This window comes from Neolamprologus multifasciatus, chromosome 17 (assembly GCF_963576455.1).
Source record: "Neolamprologus multifasciatus chromosome 17, fNeoMul1.2, whole genome shotgun sequence".
NCBI lineage: Eukaryota > Metazoa > Chordata > Actinopteri > Cichliformes > Cichlidae > Neolamprologus > Neolamprologus multifasciatus.
Window position 1 is genome coordinate 34,638,877 of NC_140455.1, and position 18,918 is coordinate 34,657,794.

The window sequence follows — 18,918 nt, forward strand, 5'->3', positions numbered from 1 at the left end:
CCAGAACTGAAGCCAGGGCTCTAATGCACACGCGTGTGCATAAACACGCTCAGGAGATGAGACATCCAGCTCACCCCTCAACATTATGAGAGCTAATTTTAGGCTTTCAAGGGTTCTAAAAATCACACTTTCTCTCTGATAAACAGTTTGATTGCTTTCACACATGTGACAGTTGGCTCATATTACAGCTTGTTCGCTAACAATCTGAGTCTGATAATGTTAGAGCCACTTCAATGAAGGTTTCACAAATGCCAGCTAACAGCAGCTAACAGCGGCTAACAGCAGCTAACAACGGCTAACGGCAGCTAACAACGGCTAACGGCAGCTAACAGCGGTTAACGGCAGCTAACAGAGGCTAACAGCAGCTAACAGTGGCTAACAGCGGCTAACAGAGGCTAACGGCAGCTAACAGAGGCTAACAGAGGCTAACGGCAGCACACAATAACATGCAGGAAAAAGTTGCCTGCGTGACTACGTGAGCTACAATGGTACAAACAAAACAGGCCTCGTCAAGAACTAGTATTTGCTTTGTCTATATCCGGCTTCTGTACAAGCAACAAAGTAGTTAGTGACACAAAGTCGTTAGCATGCAATGAACGTGTGATTTCACAGATCCAGGCATCACTCGTTTAAATCGCATCGATGGCAAGGGGCGAAAATGCTCATCAAAAGGGGACTTCTGCGATCATGATGCATGAAATCATGAATGACTTTTTTTTTCTTCTAACACTGTGAACCTATAAAGTGCTTTTGAATTGATAACCTGTGCAGGTGTATATATTTACCTGCCCTCTGTGGCTGGACTGGGGGTGGATTCATCACTACTGCTGTCATCTCCGTTCTCTGCAATAATGACAGACACAAATAAAGACACATTTAGAAAAGGGGAAAACAAAGAAAAATGTGTCTTTGTGAGTGTGGAAAGCATGTGTGACTTCCTTGATGGCACATTTTAGATGTCAGGGACTGTTCAGAATGTTGCTGCAGCGGTTCATAAACGAGGTCGGGGGTCGTTTAGTGTAGTTTTAGATAAAGGGTGATCTGGGAGAGAAGGAAATGGAGGAAAACGCAAGAGAAGACAAACACAGAAAGGCTGACACGCAAGCTGCTTCCACATAGTCGCAGCTCATCCTCATGAAGTGGGACTGGCTAGCAGGTGGGGTGACACGTCATGCATATTACTGGCACAGTTACGACAGCCGGGTTAGTTTTTATCAGGACTGCGATGCACGTGATGCACACGGCAAGATTCCATCATTTTTTTCAAATGTAGATTTTTTTTCTTTCTAATTTGGAAACTAATTGCACAAAAAATCAGACTGAAAACAGTTCACAGTTTGGGAGCAACATTTAATGGAAATCGTGTAGTGTGCACGTGCTTTGCTCTCTCACGCACTAACGTACTGCTGTGTATTTTTGTCACTCACCTGGAGACAGGTAACCTAACTCTGAGCTCACAGCAACACCACAGAAAGAAACAAACAGAAATCAAAAATCAAAACCCAAAGATGAGGAAAAAGGCTACTCGTTATTTTACCGGCTTCAGTGACAATTTGATGCGTCATAGTGACAAATTCTTCACATCTCTTTTGGACAAGCTGAGGAAGCCGGTAAAGTAAAAAAGTAGCCGCACACGGTTAAAAAGATGACTGAAAAAGGTGATTGCGCCCGACGGGCTCGGACCCAAGTCGATCAGTCGGCACCCGCTACCTTGCAAAGCGCTGCCCAGCAAGGCGTCCAGCTCCGGGTTGATCTCAGCTTTCTCCTTGAGCATGTGGAAGAGCAACTGGTTCTGAGTGGCGCTGTTGATCTCCGTCTGCTTCAGCCTGCCCTCCATCACCTTCAGCTGGGAGTCCTTTTGAGCCGCCTGCAGACCCTGAGTCCCGGCACAGCAGAGAGATTATCACAGAGCTCTTTTTAATTGTTTGTACTCGTATAACGGAGGTCGACCTCCGCATCTGTTCAGCGCAGGAAACAAACACAATAAAGGCTCGGCCTCTTTCAGTTTAGTGTGAAGCAGTAATTACTTCCACTTCTTCGTTTGTGCTCTCAGTCTTCCTCCTTTTGCCGCTGGGCCGACTGCATTTCCTCACTGGACCAATTAGGTTTCGCCAAATCTAATCTTATCGAATCTAATGGCGACTTAATTCAATCATGTTGTTCCATTAAAGGTCTCATTAGATTCAATCTCATAAAGGAGCCATGGTTACGAAGAAAACGGGCTCGGGATAAACAGGCAAGCTGCAAACGAGTTACCACGACGACTGCAAATAATCGCTATGCAATTAAATTCATAAAGCACCTCTACTTAGAGAAAGGTTGGTATCATAAAAAATAAACATTGTCATATTTTGTAATATTTATTTGACATGTCTGGTGTGAGTCATCTGTTGGTACCTTATTAATGGCCATAGTCATGAAATGGTCAAGTAGGAAGCGGGACTCAGATAGGTTACAGGAACTGATGACAGCAGCAGCATCCACGGTGTCTCCTTCCTCCTGCAGCCCACAGCGATGACACATTTAATAAAACTTTACTGTGAGGAGCTCAACAAAAGTTTGGGCATCCCTGATAATTATCATGATTTTCCTTCATAAATCATCTGTTGTTTGGATCAACAATTTCATTTAAATATATCATATTGCAGACAAACAATGATATTCGAGAAGTGAAATGAAGTTTATAGGATTTACAGAAGTGCGTAATAGCTACTTAAACAAAATTAGGCAGGTGCATAAATTTGGGCACCCCAACAGAAAAATTACATCAGTATTTAGTAGATCCTCATTTTGGAGAAATAACAGCCTCTAAACGCTTCCTATAGGTTCCAATCAGAGTCTGGATTCTGGTTAAAGGTATTTTGGACCTTTCGTCTTTACAAAACATCTTCAGTTCAATCAGGTTTGATGGTTTCCGAGCATGGACAGCCCGCTTTAAGATTTTCAATAATATTCAGGTCCTGGGAGTGAGATGGCTCAATCCAGAACGTTGTACTTGTTCCTCTGAATGAATGCTTTAGTAGATTTTGATTTGGCCTCACTTCTGACTCTAGAACACTTTGGCACACGGAGGAGTTCATGGTCGACTCAATGACTACAGGGTACCCGTGTCCTGAGCTGCAAATAGAGTCCAAAACATTACTCTGGCACCACCGTGCTTGACAGTTGGCATGAGGAGTTTGTGCAAAAGTGCTTGGTCTGGTTTTCTCCAAATGTGACGCTGTGCTTTACAGCGAAATATCTCCACTTTGGTCTCGTCTGCGTCTAAAGGACACTGTTCTGGAAGTCTTGCAGTTTATTCAGATGCAAAATCTGCAGCAACTCTCTGGTGTAGGTCTTTGTTGAGGATTGCATATCTGAATTTGGGGATAATTTTCTGGAACGTCTACTCCTGGCAATATTGGGGGGCACTGTGTTAAAACACAGCGGACATTCCCAGACCTCCAAATTGCCAAAACATCTGCTTTTATAGAGGTGCATTGAAGTGCATTTGATTTGAGTTGTACTTCTTTTTTTAACGGGACAATTAAAACAGAAAAACATCTCAAACTGACTGGATTATGAGAGCAAACATTGTTAGCTGCTATAAAACTTTCACCCACGGCTGGGATGCAATTTAATGAATCACTAGTCTGACACTAACCATCAGTTAGCAACCCAATTCTAAGCCTGCAGAGATTTCCAGCAACGCACATTTCAGCCAACACAGCATTACATACCACCGCTCTCAGTGCTATCTCATTAGTGACCCCAGGCTTACTATTGATAAATAATTGCACAGTTTAACCCAAGCGGCAGCAAATCAGAGGTTTTCAGGAGCCGTGGCTCTCTAATTCCTAAATTGCACACTTTAAACTCAATAATTTGTGCAGCAGCTTAAAGAGCATCGTGAGTGGCTGATGGCATGAGTGTGAGGTACAAAACTCAGAGTGTAAACGTTATACGTGCAAACAAAAACTTACATGTATACACGGCTGATCAGCTGCCACCATTAGGCTGCTTTGGCTGCATTAATGGGCTGCGCTGCCGGTGGGTTGTTTTATTGAGTCATTGTTGTTTTGACAAATAGGTGCCTGATGCTTGTTTGTCAAAGTGAAGCCCAAAATGCTCTGGGACTGTCAGCGGTGCAGAACTGCAATTATTTCCCAAATTGATTGCCCAAGGGTGACAGCCCCATGCAAGCCCATTCTCGCTAATGAGGCAGCGATGATAGTGTTTGCATCGTTATGAGCTGTGTGCGAACATCATACTGCCCTTCTTTTATGAAGAGTTACAAACAGACTCTAATAAACACGGCCGATTGCTGCTGTTCTCTCACCTTGGCCTCCTCCATCTGCATGATGTTGGCCTGGCAGTCGGCGATGCTGTCGTTGATGTAGTCGATGTTGGCGCTCAGGGACTCCAGCTCCTCGTTCAGAGACGCCAGGGAGCGGTCGGCGTCCGCGCCGTCTACTGCCGTTTTTTCTCTTTTCCTAGACACTCTCTCACGTCGTCTAGTCAGCTCCTCACGTTGCTGGAGAAAAGGCGAGAACAGAGGTTAGAAGGACAAAGAAGCATCTTAAAAACATTTTAGTTGGTGCCACTACACACAAACATCTCTCTCTCTGAAGTAATTTGGCTCTAAAGTAGGAGAGTAGCAGTAAAACTCCTGTAGCATTCATCAGTGACAACAGAAACAGCATGACAGCTGGGGTGGAAGTGGGTTGCAAAGCAGCTTGCAGATGGGCAACGACTGTGTGCAGGCTAAAGCAGCTAAAGTAGTGGGGCCTATGTGAGTTCAGCAAACTGGATATTATCACAATACTTCTCAATACTTCATGTTATTGGGATTTTTTACCATTTTGCATTTGCTGAGTATTGAAAAAAACTGTAATACTGTATCAACCAGCTGATGTGGGCTCACGACCACCGTTAAACATTACCTTCAGTAGTCGGTTCATATCTGTCTCCATGTTAGAGATGGTCAACCTCTGCATGATGATGTCATTGATGCGTCTCTCCAGTGACTGCCACTTGGCCCTGGCTGATCTGTTGAGGTAGATACTTCCCATCCGCACTGGGGAACTCCTAAAGAAGAAGGCATTCTTTCAGACGCCTCACTCAGCTGACATGCACACTCACGCTGTAAATGCGCTAACACGGGTTACCTGGCTCCGTTGGAAGAGCTTGCACTAGAGGACTGCAGCCGTCCTGGGACTGCTCTATGAGAGGGTTCCTGAGGAGGTTCAGGTAGGCTCACTTTCCTGCTCACCTTTCCGGACACGGGCCTCACCTGGCGCCTAAGAGCGGTCACCTGACACGGAGAACAGGTATAACAAAGCCACATGTAACATAGTCATCATTGCCTCCCTCAACTGCGTTTTACCTCTTCGTTCTTCCGACGGAGGATCAGCTCCTGCTGTCTCTTCTGGGCCTCGAGCTGCCTCACCTGGTGCTGTGAGACAAGCTTGATTTTAGTTTTGTCCATATGATCCAAAAGCAACTTTATAAGACACGAGTGTTCCTGTGCCTCTTACCTCAGCTCTGCGCTGGTCTTTTTTCAGCGAGGCTATCTCTCTGTTCCTCCTGCACTCTGTGGCCCTGTTCCTCTCCTGCTGCTCCTTCATCTGGCGCATCAGTGCCACCTGGTGGACGAGCAGAACACAGCAAGTGTAGCAGCGCAGCTACAAGACGAGTGTGAAAAGTGCTGCTTATCCCAAAATGAAAAGAAGGAGCTTTACTTTGGTTTTCTTCATCTCGGTCACATCCAGCTGGAGCTTCTTGAGCTGCTTCTCGTACTGCGACTGGTTCTTCAGCAGGCGGGCGTGCTCCTTTTGGGCAGACTGGAGCTTCTGCAGCTCTTTGTTCATGGAGCTCAGCTTCCTCTCGTACTCAGCTTTGATCCGTTTGGCCTTTTCCTCCGTGCCGGACTCCACTGAACCTGTGGATGGAGTAGGTTTCATTTCCTTTGCTCTTTAATTCTCTTTAAACAGGCAGATCCTAATTTCTCCATCTTACCCATGTTGTGCAGCACTTTGTCCCTCTCCAGCTGCGTGTCTCTGATCTTGTTCTGCAGCATCATCAGCTTCTGTTCATACTGCTGTTTGAGAGTGTGCAGACGCCGCTGGCTGTTCTCCAACTCATCGATCAGCTTCTGCTTGATGGCGATCTCACAGGTGATGTTGGCCAGGTCGGCTTGAACGTTTTCTGCACACCCCCAAAAAGAAACGTGGAGTTCAGGGTGCGGTTTCTTTACAATCTGTGCACAGTTTTGTCTGGGGAAACAAAGATGAGCTCTTATTTTGATAGTTCCTTCCCTCTGGATAGCTGTACCTTTCTCATCCAGTTCTTCAGAGTCAGACTCCTCGGATGTCTCATCTCCCGCCATCTCAAAGTCCTCTTCTTCTCCATCAGCATCCTCGCCCTCTTCGTGGTCACTGCCCTCCTGGTAAAATGGTAACAAACGCTGAGTAATATGTGACATTTACATATTATATTTACAGTTTAAGTTATTTAATCCAGCCACCTACCACCTCTGCCTCCTCGTTTCCTCTTTCCTGATCGTTGTCCGGCAGCACAACACTAAAGGAGGGAAAGAGTGTTAGCTCTCTGTCTAAGAAGGAAATGCTACAGTCCCATGAGTCAAATTTGGACTAACAGGAAGTTAAATCACAACAAATACGGATGAATGACACATGCAAATGATTATAGGCTTGATTAATGAGTGATTTCATTGTGATTTCACAAACATGGAGGACACAGTGGGAGAGACGAAGAGATTAAACGATCAGTAACTACCATCCACATTACATTAGGAGCCGCCGCACACTGCAAAGATCTGCTGATCAAATGCCACACGCTACAGCAAAATGTGTGATATTTATCAACTCCAGCTCCAAATTTCATATGTTTTCAATGGTTTCGGTATCACAAAACGTGATCTGATCAACACCCTGCAGTGTGCAGTGAAAGGGAAAAAGAGGGCGAGGAAACAGCTGGTTAAATTTCCTGCTCCCTGTGCAGGACCGTGAACCGCCTGTAGGTGCAGAAAAAGTTAGTTGCTTTGGGAATTTGGAAAAGAAGGAAGAGTTGGGTCAACAATCAGCTAAAAATCACTTTAAGGGAAGGGCACAACTTCCATTGCCAGTTTCAGATTATTTGAACCCCATTTGTTGATGGGAGGCGGCAAACCTGGCGTCCTCAAGCTCATGATGGTGATTCTCTTCGTACTGCCTCAGTCTTCGGTGAGAAGGATGGAGGTGGGGAGGGTGAGGACGGCGGAGGTAAAGAGAGCAGACAGGCCACAGAATTTGGGGGAAAACGAAGGATGTTTATAAGAGAGAGACAGAGAGAGAGGGCGAGAGAGATCAGCAAGAGGTGAGTGACAAAAAAAAACAAAAACAGCAGCTCAAATGATGGATTCTGGTTATGGAGACGTAAAGAAAGGCAGATTTCATGTGAGAAATCCCAATTTAAAGAAAATAAACAGTTCTTTGTAACTTGCAGATCCCAAGCATGTATAGAAATAAAAATATACAAGACAGATGCAGCAAAAGGATCAGCGATCAATGGCCTCCAGCGTGTTGGAGAAGTGGCGACTGAATGCAGCACGCATCCCATTAAAGAAACAACAGGGTGTAAACTGCTAATGCAGGGAATCAGCAGATAATTACAACACGCCAAGAGGCGACACTCTGGCTGCACATTAACAGCTCTCCAATTTCTACTTCCTGGCAAAGCGGCCATTATTTTACGCACCTCCAGGAACGGACTAGAGCTTCACAACTGTGTGCCAACTTGAACACGTACCTCTTTTTCTTCTTTTTCTCCTTCTTCTTGAGTTTCTCCAGGTCTTTCTTGGCCATCTCGATGACGTCCCTGGCCTCCTTCCCTGGAGCGAGGAGGGCGGGGCCGCCGTACAGCGAGGAACGAGTGGAGGCCCGGGACAGGTTCTTCCTGAGGTTCTCGTTCACGGCCTCGCTCTCCAGAAGTTTGGCTCTGAGGAACGAGTTACATTACACAAACGTTACTGTTGCTAAACACTCGCAGCACATTTTTATGTGAAGTTATACTGTTGTTGCAGACACGTTCCTGTGATCTGAAGGCTAAAATCTGGTCTCCTTTCGTACCTGAGCTCCTCGATTTCTTTGATGTAGTTCTGAATCATGTTGCCGATTTCTTCATTACCTTCACCTACAATCAAAGGAAGTTGGGACTTTAAATGATATAAAACTATGTTAATTATAAAACTAATAGCTTAAAATCTTTTCAGAAACATGCTTTAGTGGTTATTTTATCTGACATACTGGTTTAAAACATAAACTGTATATAAAAGACCGACATATCAGCAAGGGGATAGTGATTTGGGTTCCAAAAAAGAAGTCTATAAGCCTAATTATCCATAATAAGCATCATCGTCTGGGTCCGATTAAGCAGAGACACCCTTCCCTCACTCCGCCCCCTCCTCAAGCTCTTCCTGGTTGTCACTGAGATTCTTCCAATCCTTCTGGGTCTTCTCTGTGGGATATGGCCAAAACACCTCACCTAGCAAGCGTTCAGGAGACGTCCTAATCAGATGCCTGAACCACCTCAACTGGCTCGGGTAGCAGCTCTACTCTGACTGGTTACTTTGAAACTCACATATTACAACTGTAGGTCCTGGGTTTGTCAATAAGATCATCCAGTTAGGCTAGGACAGGGTTAGGGTGGAAAACCAACATGGCAGTAGGCAAAATGCTCAGCTCAGAATAGACAGTGAGTGATTTATGAAGAAACACTTCAGAACTGATGACATTTTATCTTAGCACGTGTTAGCTTGCTCACGTAAAACTGCAAGGGTGGACAAAAACCTGCCAACATGCTAGCGTTATAGCATGCTAACATTAGCATTTAGCCCAAGGCCCTGCTGTGTAAAAAAATATGATACAGCCAGTGTTGGGGAGTAACGGAATACATGTACCGCCGTTACGTATTTATATTACAAAATATGAGTAACTGTATTCCGTTACAGTTACCGTTTAAAAAGGTGGTATTTAGAATACAGTTACTTTGTTGAAATAAATGGATTACACGGCGGTACTTCCCTGTTGCATATTGTGGCGGGTCAGGACTGTTTGGGTTTTGTTTGACAGCTACGTTCTGTTGTTCCAGGCGGCAGCGCTACGGTTGCCATGGTTACAGGGTGACGCTCTCGCTGCGACTGCGTGTTTCCCGGGTGAGAGAGCGCCTGTTGTTGTTGTTGTGCTAAGCTAATAGGCAGAATGCTACCGGTATAGCTCTAAAGAATGTAGCATCATAGGCAGTGTAGTCCGTGCTGCAGGGAGAATGGACTGCCATACACGTTATGTGTCTCTGAGCGAGGGAGGGAGAAAAAGGAAAAGTACGAGCTGTCATCGAGCAAAAACGGGAGCTGGAAGCATGTAAATATAATAATAACCACTGCAGCCAAGAAGAGAGCCTGACGAGCCCAGTTGTAAGTAAGCTATTAAGACTCGACTGTACACCGTGTTTGTGTTTTCCTCCAAAAACAATAAGTCCCGTTGGAGCAGCCTTTCAACGCCTCTCTCTGTCTCTCGCTAGCAAAGTGACCCAGACAACAAAGTAAAGCTAGTTTTCGGCTACGAGCCCGACACAGAACCCACCGTATTAGCCAGAGGTCCCTTTACTACGGTTCGGAGCCGCGGACCTTCAGTAACAGTAATAAATCACAGCAATAGTACATTAACGTAGTTGTAAACAGCATGATAATATATTAAGTAATCCAAAGTATTCAGAATAAGTTACTCTCATTGAGTAACGTAACGGAATACGTTACAGAATACATTTTGGGGCATGTATTCTGTAATCTGTAATGGAATACATTATAAAAGTAACCTTCCCAACACTGTCCATACATAGTAAACGGACTGGTTCTTATGATGACGTTTCACTGTAAACCAACCAACCACTTTTTAATAAAAACAGTATCAGCAAAACCAGCTGTGTCATGAGGCTGTGTAAGGCATATGTTGTATGAGCTTTTTTGAAAATCTCCGACCTGCTTTGGCGAGAGCCTGGTTTGCCTGGTCACTGAGGATCTGAGTGAGTCGGGCTCTCTGGGCATCAATGGTCTCCTGCATGGCCTTCACTCTCACTCTCAGGTTGTTATTCTCCGTCTGCAACATGGAGTTTTCATGGACCAGGTCGTTCATGCCCTCCATGCCGTCCTCACCCACCATGCGCTTTCCCTAAACGATCGACAAAAGGGCCAAATATTGCTCTGCTCATGTCCTCTACATGAACTGTATTTGTGAAAGCATTCCCGCCTGTGCCGCACTCTTACAGTCTTATACTCCATCAGCTCCATCTGCAGTCGTGCTATCTCTGTCCTCAGAGCGCTGATCTGCTGGCTGGCCCTATCCTGGTTCACCATCACCTTGTTCTTGATGTTCCGGGCCCGGTTGGCGTATTTTAGTGTGTTCAAGGTCTCCATGAAGTCCCTGTCTGACGGGCTGATGCAGGCGATCATCACAGTTTGACTGGAGGATGCAAGAATAACGATCGAGCCCGTTGATTTCTTACGGCTAGTATGGATATTTAAATGCATATCTAATATTTATTTATTTATTCTTCCCCACAAACCTGTTGCCACCTAGTGAGTCCTGTAACAGCCGGGTCAGTTTGGAGTCTCTGTAAGGCACGTGAGTGGAGCGCTTACTCCTGTCTCCAAGAGCACTGATGACATTTCCCAGGGCGAGCTAAGGAAGGACACGGAAGAGGAGAACAAGCATTCAGCCTTAGTTACCTTGTCATCAGTATTCACTATAAATAAGGTTATGGTGGAAGAAATCAACAGTGTAATTCCTATTCTGTCCATCAGGGGTCTCTCCTGCTCCACACACTGGTAAATGCTGGTCTCTTACTTGCTTTTCATCACTGTCCTATTAAATGCAGCTCAAACTAAATTAAGTGGCCAATGACGGCAGCGCAGTGTTTACTGTTTAAAGTTCTCCGTAGAGCTTCCTCACCAGCCCACAGTTGATGGAGATGCCCTCTTTCGCTCTGTCTCCTGTAGCTCCAGTTCTCTTTAATCTCTCAGATCCCGCCAGGTCCACAAAGTGGAACTTGGCCGTCAGAGTCTCAAACTCATCGATCTCTGAGTCGTTAGCCAGACGGTTATCCGTCGCGTTATCCTGAACGAAAATGGAAAGGAAAGTAAATAAACAGAACTGCGAGTGATGCAAAAACACCAGTCCTCTGTTGATTTCATAACAATACTTACATTGTTGTCAGGGGAGCAGACTCGCACTTGGCACAAGTGGATGGTGAAGATGGCATGGGAGCGTGAACTCTGGACGTTCATCTGGGTGCTGGCGGTGGTGCGAGACAGAGCGCCCAGCTTCAGACACTGAATCATCTGTTAGAGGAGAGGTGGAAGAAACAGATGACAAAAAATTGTGCACAGAAATCTAAACATAGAGACTGTTCCTAACCACTGTGATCGTTGAAGAGTTCAGTTAAGAGACTTTATCAGCTGAAAGGTAAAAAGACTACAAGAACTTAATGATGACTTCCTCACTGGGAGATGTGAGTCTCTGCTGGTGAGAAATCCTACTCACTGAATGGAAACACTACTGTGCAAAACTCTTGAGCAGCACTCATCTTTTTCTATTTAGCGAAGAAAAAAAAGAAACATCCAAAAAATCTTTGGATGTTTCTGCCTTTTGTTCAGTTCTTTGTCAGCATGATCCCACGCTGCTTTAATAATGTTGAGGCCCAGGCTGGAGATGACTGAGTGTTTCACTGTTACTGCATTGGCAGTGTTTGGGATCAGACTCAGGCCTGATGCATCTGCAGGTCCTGTGTCAGGTCTTTATTGGCTTTTTTTCTATTTCTTAACAGGATGACATCATTCAGATAATGTTCATGTTTTATCCTCCACTTGTCCAGGTTCCTCAAATTTTTTAAAGGACATGCTGCACATGTTTTTGGCTAATAGCTCTTTGGGAATCACCTTGTTGCTGTAAAAATTCTACTTTATGCCCGTTAGACTGTTATCTCTGTGTTTGCCATGTGAGAACATCCATCCATCCATTTGTTTCTGCTCATCCTTTTTCAGGGTCACTCGAGCCTATCCTAGCTGGCTTAGGGCGAAGGCGGGGTACACCCTGGACAGGTCGCCAGTCTGTCGCAGGGCTAACACACAGACAGAGACAACTAGGGCTGGGTATCGTCACTGATTTCTAGAATCGATTCGATTCCGATTCACAAGGTCCTGAATCGATTCGATCCACAATTCGATTCAATTTGATTTGATTTAAATCTGGGAAATTTTGCCTCAGACAGTCAGAAATATTATAATTCAGATCAGTACATTTACATATTTTTATATCTATAAAAAGAAAGCTGACACTTTCGAGACTTTATCAAAGGTGTGAGCATCACAGCAGATGCCTTTGTGTCAAAGTAGCTGAGGATAAAAAACAGAAAAACATGAAGGTGATTTTCCTGGCCTGCAATTTTATAAAAATATTCTGCAGTTCATCAAAAACGAAAGAAAACCATTAATCAACATATGAACGTTACCTCTGAAGTTACAGAGGTTTTATTAGAGACACAGCTGAGCATTTTGCATTTTGCATAATTTTAAAAAGTTTAACTTTGTTCAGTATTGAACGGCAGAAATTAGGTTTTCTTTTCGGAGGTATGTAAAAGGAAAAAAACAGCGGCCGACAGCGCTGTAAACAACGGTAGACTTGTGCGTAACAAGCAAGCGAATAATGAAGAAAACTGATTTTTAGACAGGAAACTGATCTTGAACTAGAGAGAGAGAGAGAGCTGGGCATGAATTGTGATTTTTATTGTGGTGGAAGCAAAACAGTAAAAGTCAGAGTGAATTCATGACGATGTTTATGTGAAGCGTAGTTTGGATCTTCTTTTGCTGCTGGTTCAGTCAGTATTGTTTGGAGAGAGATAAAACTAACAGCTTTAGAATCAGGTGTAAACACGAAGCGCGGACCCGCCGAAACATCAGAATCAGCGAGCTGTCGGCTTTCAGCCCTGACTGTGTCAGTGCCGTCGGGTGAGAAAACCGACATCTCACTGATTCTGATCCGTCGGCGGGTCCGCGCTTTGTGTTTACGTCTTTGTGCAGAATCCGTGTTCCTGCTCTCATTTACTGTTTTAGCTGTTTGGTGGTTGTTGAAATGTTGTGAGGTTTAACCTGAGATTCTGGCATTTCGGGCAAAATAAATTTATATTAAAAAATCGATTCACGATCGATTATCGATATCACCTTATCCACGCCAGAATCAATTTTAATCTATGAATAGATGATCAAAACCCACCCCTAGAAACAAGCATTCGCACTCACATGCACTCCCGCATTCACACCTATGGGCAGTTTGGTGTTTCCAATTAACCTATCCCCACTAACTGCATGTCTCTGGACTGTTGGAGGAACATGAAAACTCCACACAGAAAGACCCCAGCCTGATGGTGGAATTGAACTCAGGACCTTCATGCTGTGATTCATGTTTAAAGTCTTAGTAGATTGGTGTTAAATGGCTTGACAAAAACCCCAAAATATTCCTCTAAAAGTGGTCAGCTCAAGGACTGAACTGAAAAGGGGGAAAATACACATATAGAAGGCCTGAAGAGCTGTTCCTAAAGATCCCATTAAAAACTACTAAATGTAGGTGAAATATCAAGTAATGAAGGGTGGCTAGAAATGTTTGCACACTGTAACAAGTGTATTTTTACAGCGTTATGAACGAAATGAGTTGAATCAGCGGTCCCCAACCCCCCGGGCGTTTGGTATCAGGCCGCGAGAGTTACTGCTCGGGTGTGAAAGTTATGGTTTTCAGGGTTTTTATCATTAACTCAGTTTTCCTGGGTCTTTTCCCGTGTGTTATGAATAAATCTTTTTTTTGGTACCTGTACTGGTTTTATTTTGTTGTATTTATCCGCGACACCTTAAAGGCCGGTCTGTGAAAATATTGTTGGACATAAACTGGTCTGTGGCGCAAAAAAGGTTGGGGACCGCTGAATTAAATTAAGATTACAACCATTGTAACAGGGTTTGTGCCGCCGCCATCCCAGGTATTTTGAAAGCTTTGGGCCTGTCGTTTAGCCTAAATCTTCAGAACATGAGTCACTTTCTGAGTGAGTTTTATCACTTATAAAAATTTAAGACATCACCCTCAAAATGTAAAACTATAATCTACAAAAAAGATCATTAACTTCCAGTTTGTGTAGGCTCATTTAAAACCCATCATCTTGGTCCATTAAAGCTACTTATTGCGACCCCCCTCGCAAAATCCCCCCCAAAAAACAGTATATTTGAGCCACTTTTAGCGTTTTTCCAGGTTTTCGAAACTGACCTCGGCTGCAGAGGTGACGGTGCGGGTGGTGACCCCCACCGTGTAGATGCCTCCATTGGCGTCCTCGTGGATTTTGATGTTGGATTTCTGCTTCCTGGCCTCGAGGTCTCGAGTTGTGTCGAACAAATCGAGCACCTCCTCGTTGTAAAGCTAAAAAACAAGAAAGTCATAAATAATTAACAAACAGCCGACAGATTAGACGACGTCGTGCGGAGCGTAAATTATTATGTCACCGTCGGAAGCGCCATTTTTTCCCCTTCAGCTGCTCCCTCACCAGCTGTTAGCAGCCACTTGCTGGCAGTTAAAAATAAAGCCGGGCGCGACCTCGGAGACAGGCTAATGACAGTTTAATGGCAGTCGGGTTATCTGCGCACTTTAACAACCTGAACTGATACACCCAACGCTGACCTTTGACCTCTTGCTGTCTGCATGCTCTCGCTATGTCTAACAAACTGACTTTAAGCTATTTCAGTGTTATTTATCAGATTGCTGATGATGTTCTATGTTGTTGTTTGTGGATGTGAGTGTGTGTTTCTGCACCTCCAGAAACTGTGCATTGATCTTGAATTCAGGAACAGGCCTGCCCTGCTCAGTGGCGGCCTGTCTGCGCTCCTCGATTCCTCTGAACAGGTGGTTCACGGCCCGGGGAATGATGCCCAGCTCGTCCTCTCCGATGTTGACGTCGAAACCAGTTCCCATGGTGTACGTCTTCCCCGAACCCGTCTGGACAGGGAGGAAAAGACAGGGGGATGGGTCGGAGTCATGGTGACACAAAGAGGAATGCGACACTGGGGTTCAAATTCACACGTCAGCCCTCTCCTCCCCAACGAAACGCCAGAGAGGCCCCGACAGGAGCGCGTGCGTGTTTGTGCCGACAGATGATCGAGAAAGACAGTTTTATTCTGCAAGGCCACACCTGTGTGATTACCGTGTTTGTGTGCATGCGCGTGAATGAGTGTGTTGGGCCGCCGCCGTGCCCCGTGAAAGGCTCTTTGTCAGAAAAATAACGGGCGAGGGAACAATGTGAGGACAGAATAATGAACACAAAGAGGAGCTCAGAGGAAGGGTAAGAAGAGGGGAGTTTAAAAAGCAGTTGTTCAATGACAGAGTGTCTCTTTGTACATTGAATTTCAATACAAAAACCCTTTAAATCACACTGAATAAAGCTTAACTGTTATTTTTTGCCTCTGTAGTCCTCAGTGTGGCTGCACCTTCCTGTCCTCCGTTGCCTGTGAGTAAAGCATTGGTGTCATGCTGAGGCTGTTCCAGGCCTTCACTCATATTCACAAAGGCCAAAACATGGTGTTGTGTCGATAGCAAGGATTAACAATGATCAGAGTGACTGGTTCACCACTCAAGGTGATTTTTACTTTGTTTCCACACTGATGCATTAAATTAATGTTGTTCTTTTTTTGATTTGTGACTACATTAAATCAGCAAAGCCACAGTTTATATCACACATATAAATGACATGTGCAGCACAAACATGCACAGTTCACTTTTGAAGTTCACGTATTTGTGTCCAGAGTAGCTTTGTGCGATTTTGCTATCGATCTGATACCAAGTAAAAACAGTGCCAGTACTGCCAATACTAGAGGTGGGAATCACCATACATCCCACGATACGATATTATCACAATACTTAACGCACGATACGATGTTATTGCAATTTTTTAAAATATTTTGTGATATTCAGATTCTGTACATAAAGGTAAACTTTATCAATATTCATTTTATCTAATATCAAAGTCTCACACTCAGTCTTTCTCTCATTTCAGTTTTATTGTTGACAAACTGAACGGTTTGTATTACAGTCTAGTCCAACTTAACTGAATCAACCATCTGGTACAATTATAGCTATTCTGAACTATGCAGTTTATGAGAACTATGCAGCCCCTTCAGCAACTGAAGAATTTGAAAGTAAATTAAAACAAAATATAATTTGACATTAAATAAAAAAGTTTTAAACTTAATTAAAATAAAACATGTCTTAAATTAAAATAAGTAGACTGTCATGTTTATTGCTGCCAAAAACAAGTTAAACACATTTGGACAGTGAAGGAATGTCAGGATTCTTGCTCAGAAAAAGGATCAACATGCTCTGAAGTCAGAGCACAAAAACCTTTTTTGTAACAAAATATCGATTTCTGCTGTCCCTGTATCGATACATTATTAGGAAACAAAATATCACGATGCTACACAGTATCGATTTTTTCCCCCACCCCTAGCCGATACCAGTACCAATATTTTTTAACCGATTAAGGCTAATTATCTGAACGCACTTTAACGAACACTAAATCACTGTGCAATTAATTCTGTTGGTATCGGAAGTTATCGATATTTGGATCATCACCGCCACTGGTCAGAACAGGCTAAGAAAAAATAGAGCCTAACACTTTAGACAGTTGAGCTGTTTTGCATTGCACTTAATGTTACCGTACAATACATGCATCATCCACTTTTTTCACAATTACACACTTGCAGAACTATAACCTCTACATAAAACAAAAGGATTTTGCATATCTGTCCATTTCAAAACCAAAATGGGCAAATGACCTCGCTGCTTTCCTCTGTTTCTAGTCTTTTTGCAAAGCAACTGTGGAACTGGCTGCCACAGCTTCAGAGATGAGTGGCACCAATCAACTGCTTTCAGGATGCATGTTAGTCTATAATGTTTAAAGCCATAAAATATGTTTTGACTTCTTGGTTTACTTCCCTGCTCTGGCATAATGTGAAGCAGACACTTTCTACCTTGTTTTGATTGGATAACAAACGTCCATATCTATCATTCCCTCTTATTCTAATTTATCAGAGGTAATACAAAGCTGTGCTGATGAGGACATGTTGGAACATATTGGCCTTTATTGCCTGCCTACCGATGTGAAAATGAAATCAGCCTCATATCACATGATGCCATAAATCTTTTGTTTCTAGAAGGCGTGCCGCTCCCTTGAGCAAAACTTTGACTCAATGTGAATATGTGACTGAGCTTGTGTATATTCATGCCATACCGCTGTGCTGTTAACATGAGTAAAAAAAGGCAACGCTCCATGCCCTTCTACCAATACGTGTGCAGCAAAAGCCTGCTGACTAACCTGTCCATATGCAAAGATTGTGGCGTTGTAGCCCTCGAAGCAACCCTCGATGAGCCTCTCGGTGCAGTGGGTGTAGATAGTCTCCTGCTGGGTGTCCATATCGCAGACATAATCATAGGTGAAGGCCTTGTCCTTGCCCAGGACCACTTGGGGTTCTCCTGGCATCACATACGTACAGATGTGACAGCCCTCAATCTTCTCTTTGGGCAGCTGAGGACGAATCCTGGCAGACAGAGAGGGAGAAAGAGACCACGCTAGAGGTGAGACGTGGCTCAAGACTTGGGATGGGTTGTGGAGGTCGCGTATGGGCAAGTTACCTTTCAGAGCTGGGAGAAGGGCTTTAACTGTTGTTAATGTGACAGCGTTACCCAACCAATGATCATCTCCTATGTCTAACCAAGAGGATTTATTGCTTATAAATAACATTGACTTTATTGGCTTAATGGTGAAAGTGCAGCTAAGCTGAAGACAGACACAGTTTTCACTGAGCATGTCTTTTTATGCATGTGGAAACCAGTGTCAGCATGCTGCCCGTGCACCGCACAGTGCCCGCACTGTTCAGGAGCGAGGGAGAGCGAGCGAGCTCCGGGTAAACAGTCCCACCCATAGATTTCATTAAGGAATTGCTCTGTTTGCCTTCCTTCAAATAAAAACACTTCCCTGTTACATCATTTCCTCCTCCGCTTTTTATCACTGCACTAACAGTCGACCTGAAGAGGAAGTGGAAATGCTGAAGGGAAATATTTGGACGGGGAATTAAAATGGTGAAAACTGTTTATAGCAAACCCTGGATGAAAATAGGAATAGAAAACAGTTCTATTAGTATCAATACTGCAATACTCGTAGAAATAAATGGTAAATAATAATGATGGGCATGTGAAGGAAAACCTCACAGTTAGCAGGAAGTAAATGGATTCCTTCAAAGGCCACAGTCAAACCCCAGAAAGGTTAGAATAACAATAAAAAAACAGACTCTCTGAATAGAAACGTGTCTGTTGTCAGTACTGTTGGTGTCCTCTGGTGCTCATTAACTCTCAGTGTATGTGTGAGGATGTGGCACTTTGCATGAAGTCTGCACTATATCACATTAGTCACAGCAAAAAAAGCAAAAGGCTTAGAAGGAAAGGAAAAGAAGGATGTCGGTGAAGCTACAGTAGCAAAGGTCCACAGAGGTGTCATTGTGCGTGCGTGACATCAGATCCCAGCTATTTAGCAGGCTCCCTCTCTGGGATTACAGCACTGATGAAAGCAGGACAGAGGCAGACAGTCCTACCTGCAGTAACTGTATTCCTGTAAGAGTATTGTAACTGTCAGCTCTGTGTTGTGAAGAGAAGTCCCAAAAAGTTCTGCTTTCCTAGCAGGATTTTCCTGACTTTCACTCAATTGCATGCTACAGCAAAAGGCACAGAGAACTTACAAAGCATCAGATCTCATCGTTGAAAGGTGGAGTGAGGGTACAAAAACAGTTTCCACAGCATTAGATGG

At 44.0% G+C, this 18,918-nt stretch overlaps 1 protein-coding gene across 5 annotated transcripts in view; it reads right to left on the reverse strand.

The window, feature by feature from the left end:
- LOC146499736 (kinesin-like protein KIF21A) overlaps positions 1–18,918 on the reverse strand; it is a 53,601-nt gene that overhangs the window by 11,892 nt on the left and 22,791 nt on the right. For 3 of the 5 annotated variants that reach the window (XM_085137737.1, XM_085137734.1, XM_085137733.1), the window contains exons 2-25: positions 17,434–17,656; positions 14,880–15,062; positions 14,340–14,489; positions 11,240–11,374; positions 10,986–11,150; positions 10,600–10,715; positions 10,301–10,496; positions 10,016–10,205; positions 8,109–8,172; positions 7,789–7,977; positions 7,171–7,218; positions 6,510–6,561; positions 6,313–6,424; positions 5,998–6,186; positions 5,721–5,920; positions 5,517–5,624; positions 5,366–5,434; positions 5,148–5,293; positions 4,923–5,067; positions 4,319–4,513; positions 2,398–2,499; positions 1,711–1,876; positions 1,428–1,448; positions 786–843 (exon numbers count right to left, since the gene is read on the reverse strand). In XM_085137737.1, the coding sequence (XP_084993863.1) occupies positions 786–843; positions 1,428–1,448; positions 1,711–1,876; positions 2,398–2,499; positions 4,319–4,513; positions 4,923–5,067; positions 5,148–5,293; positions 5,366–5,434; positions 5,517–5,624; positions 5,721–5,920; positions 5,998–6,186; positions 6,313–6,424; positions 6,510–6,561; positions 7,171–7,218; positions 7,789–7,977; positions 8,109–8,172; positions 10,016–10,205; positions 10,301–10,496; positions 10,600–10,715; positions 10,986–11,150; positions 11,240–11,374; positions 14,340–14,489; positions 14,880–15,062; positions 17,434–17,598 (3,164 nt within the window). In that variant the 5' untranslated portion in view covers positions 17,599–17,656. The remainder of the gene's footprint in view (positions 1–785; positions 844–1,427; positions 1,449–1,710; positions 1,877–2,397; positions 2,500–4,318; positions 4,514–4,922; positions 5,068–5,147; positions 5,294–5,365; positions 5,435–5,516; positions 5,625–5,720; positions 5,921–5,997; positions 6,187–6,312; positions 6,425–6,509; positions 6,562–7,170; positions 7,219–7,788; positions 7,978–8,108; positions 8,173–10,015; positions 10,206–10,300; positions 10,497–10,599; positions 10,716–10,985; positions 11,151–11,239; positions 11,375–14,339; positions 14,490–14,879; positions 15,063–17,433; positions 17,657–18,918) is intronic. The other 2 variants (XM_085137736.1, XM_085137735.1) reach the window with 2 other exon arrangements.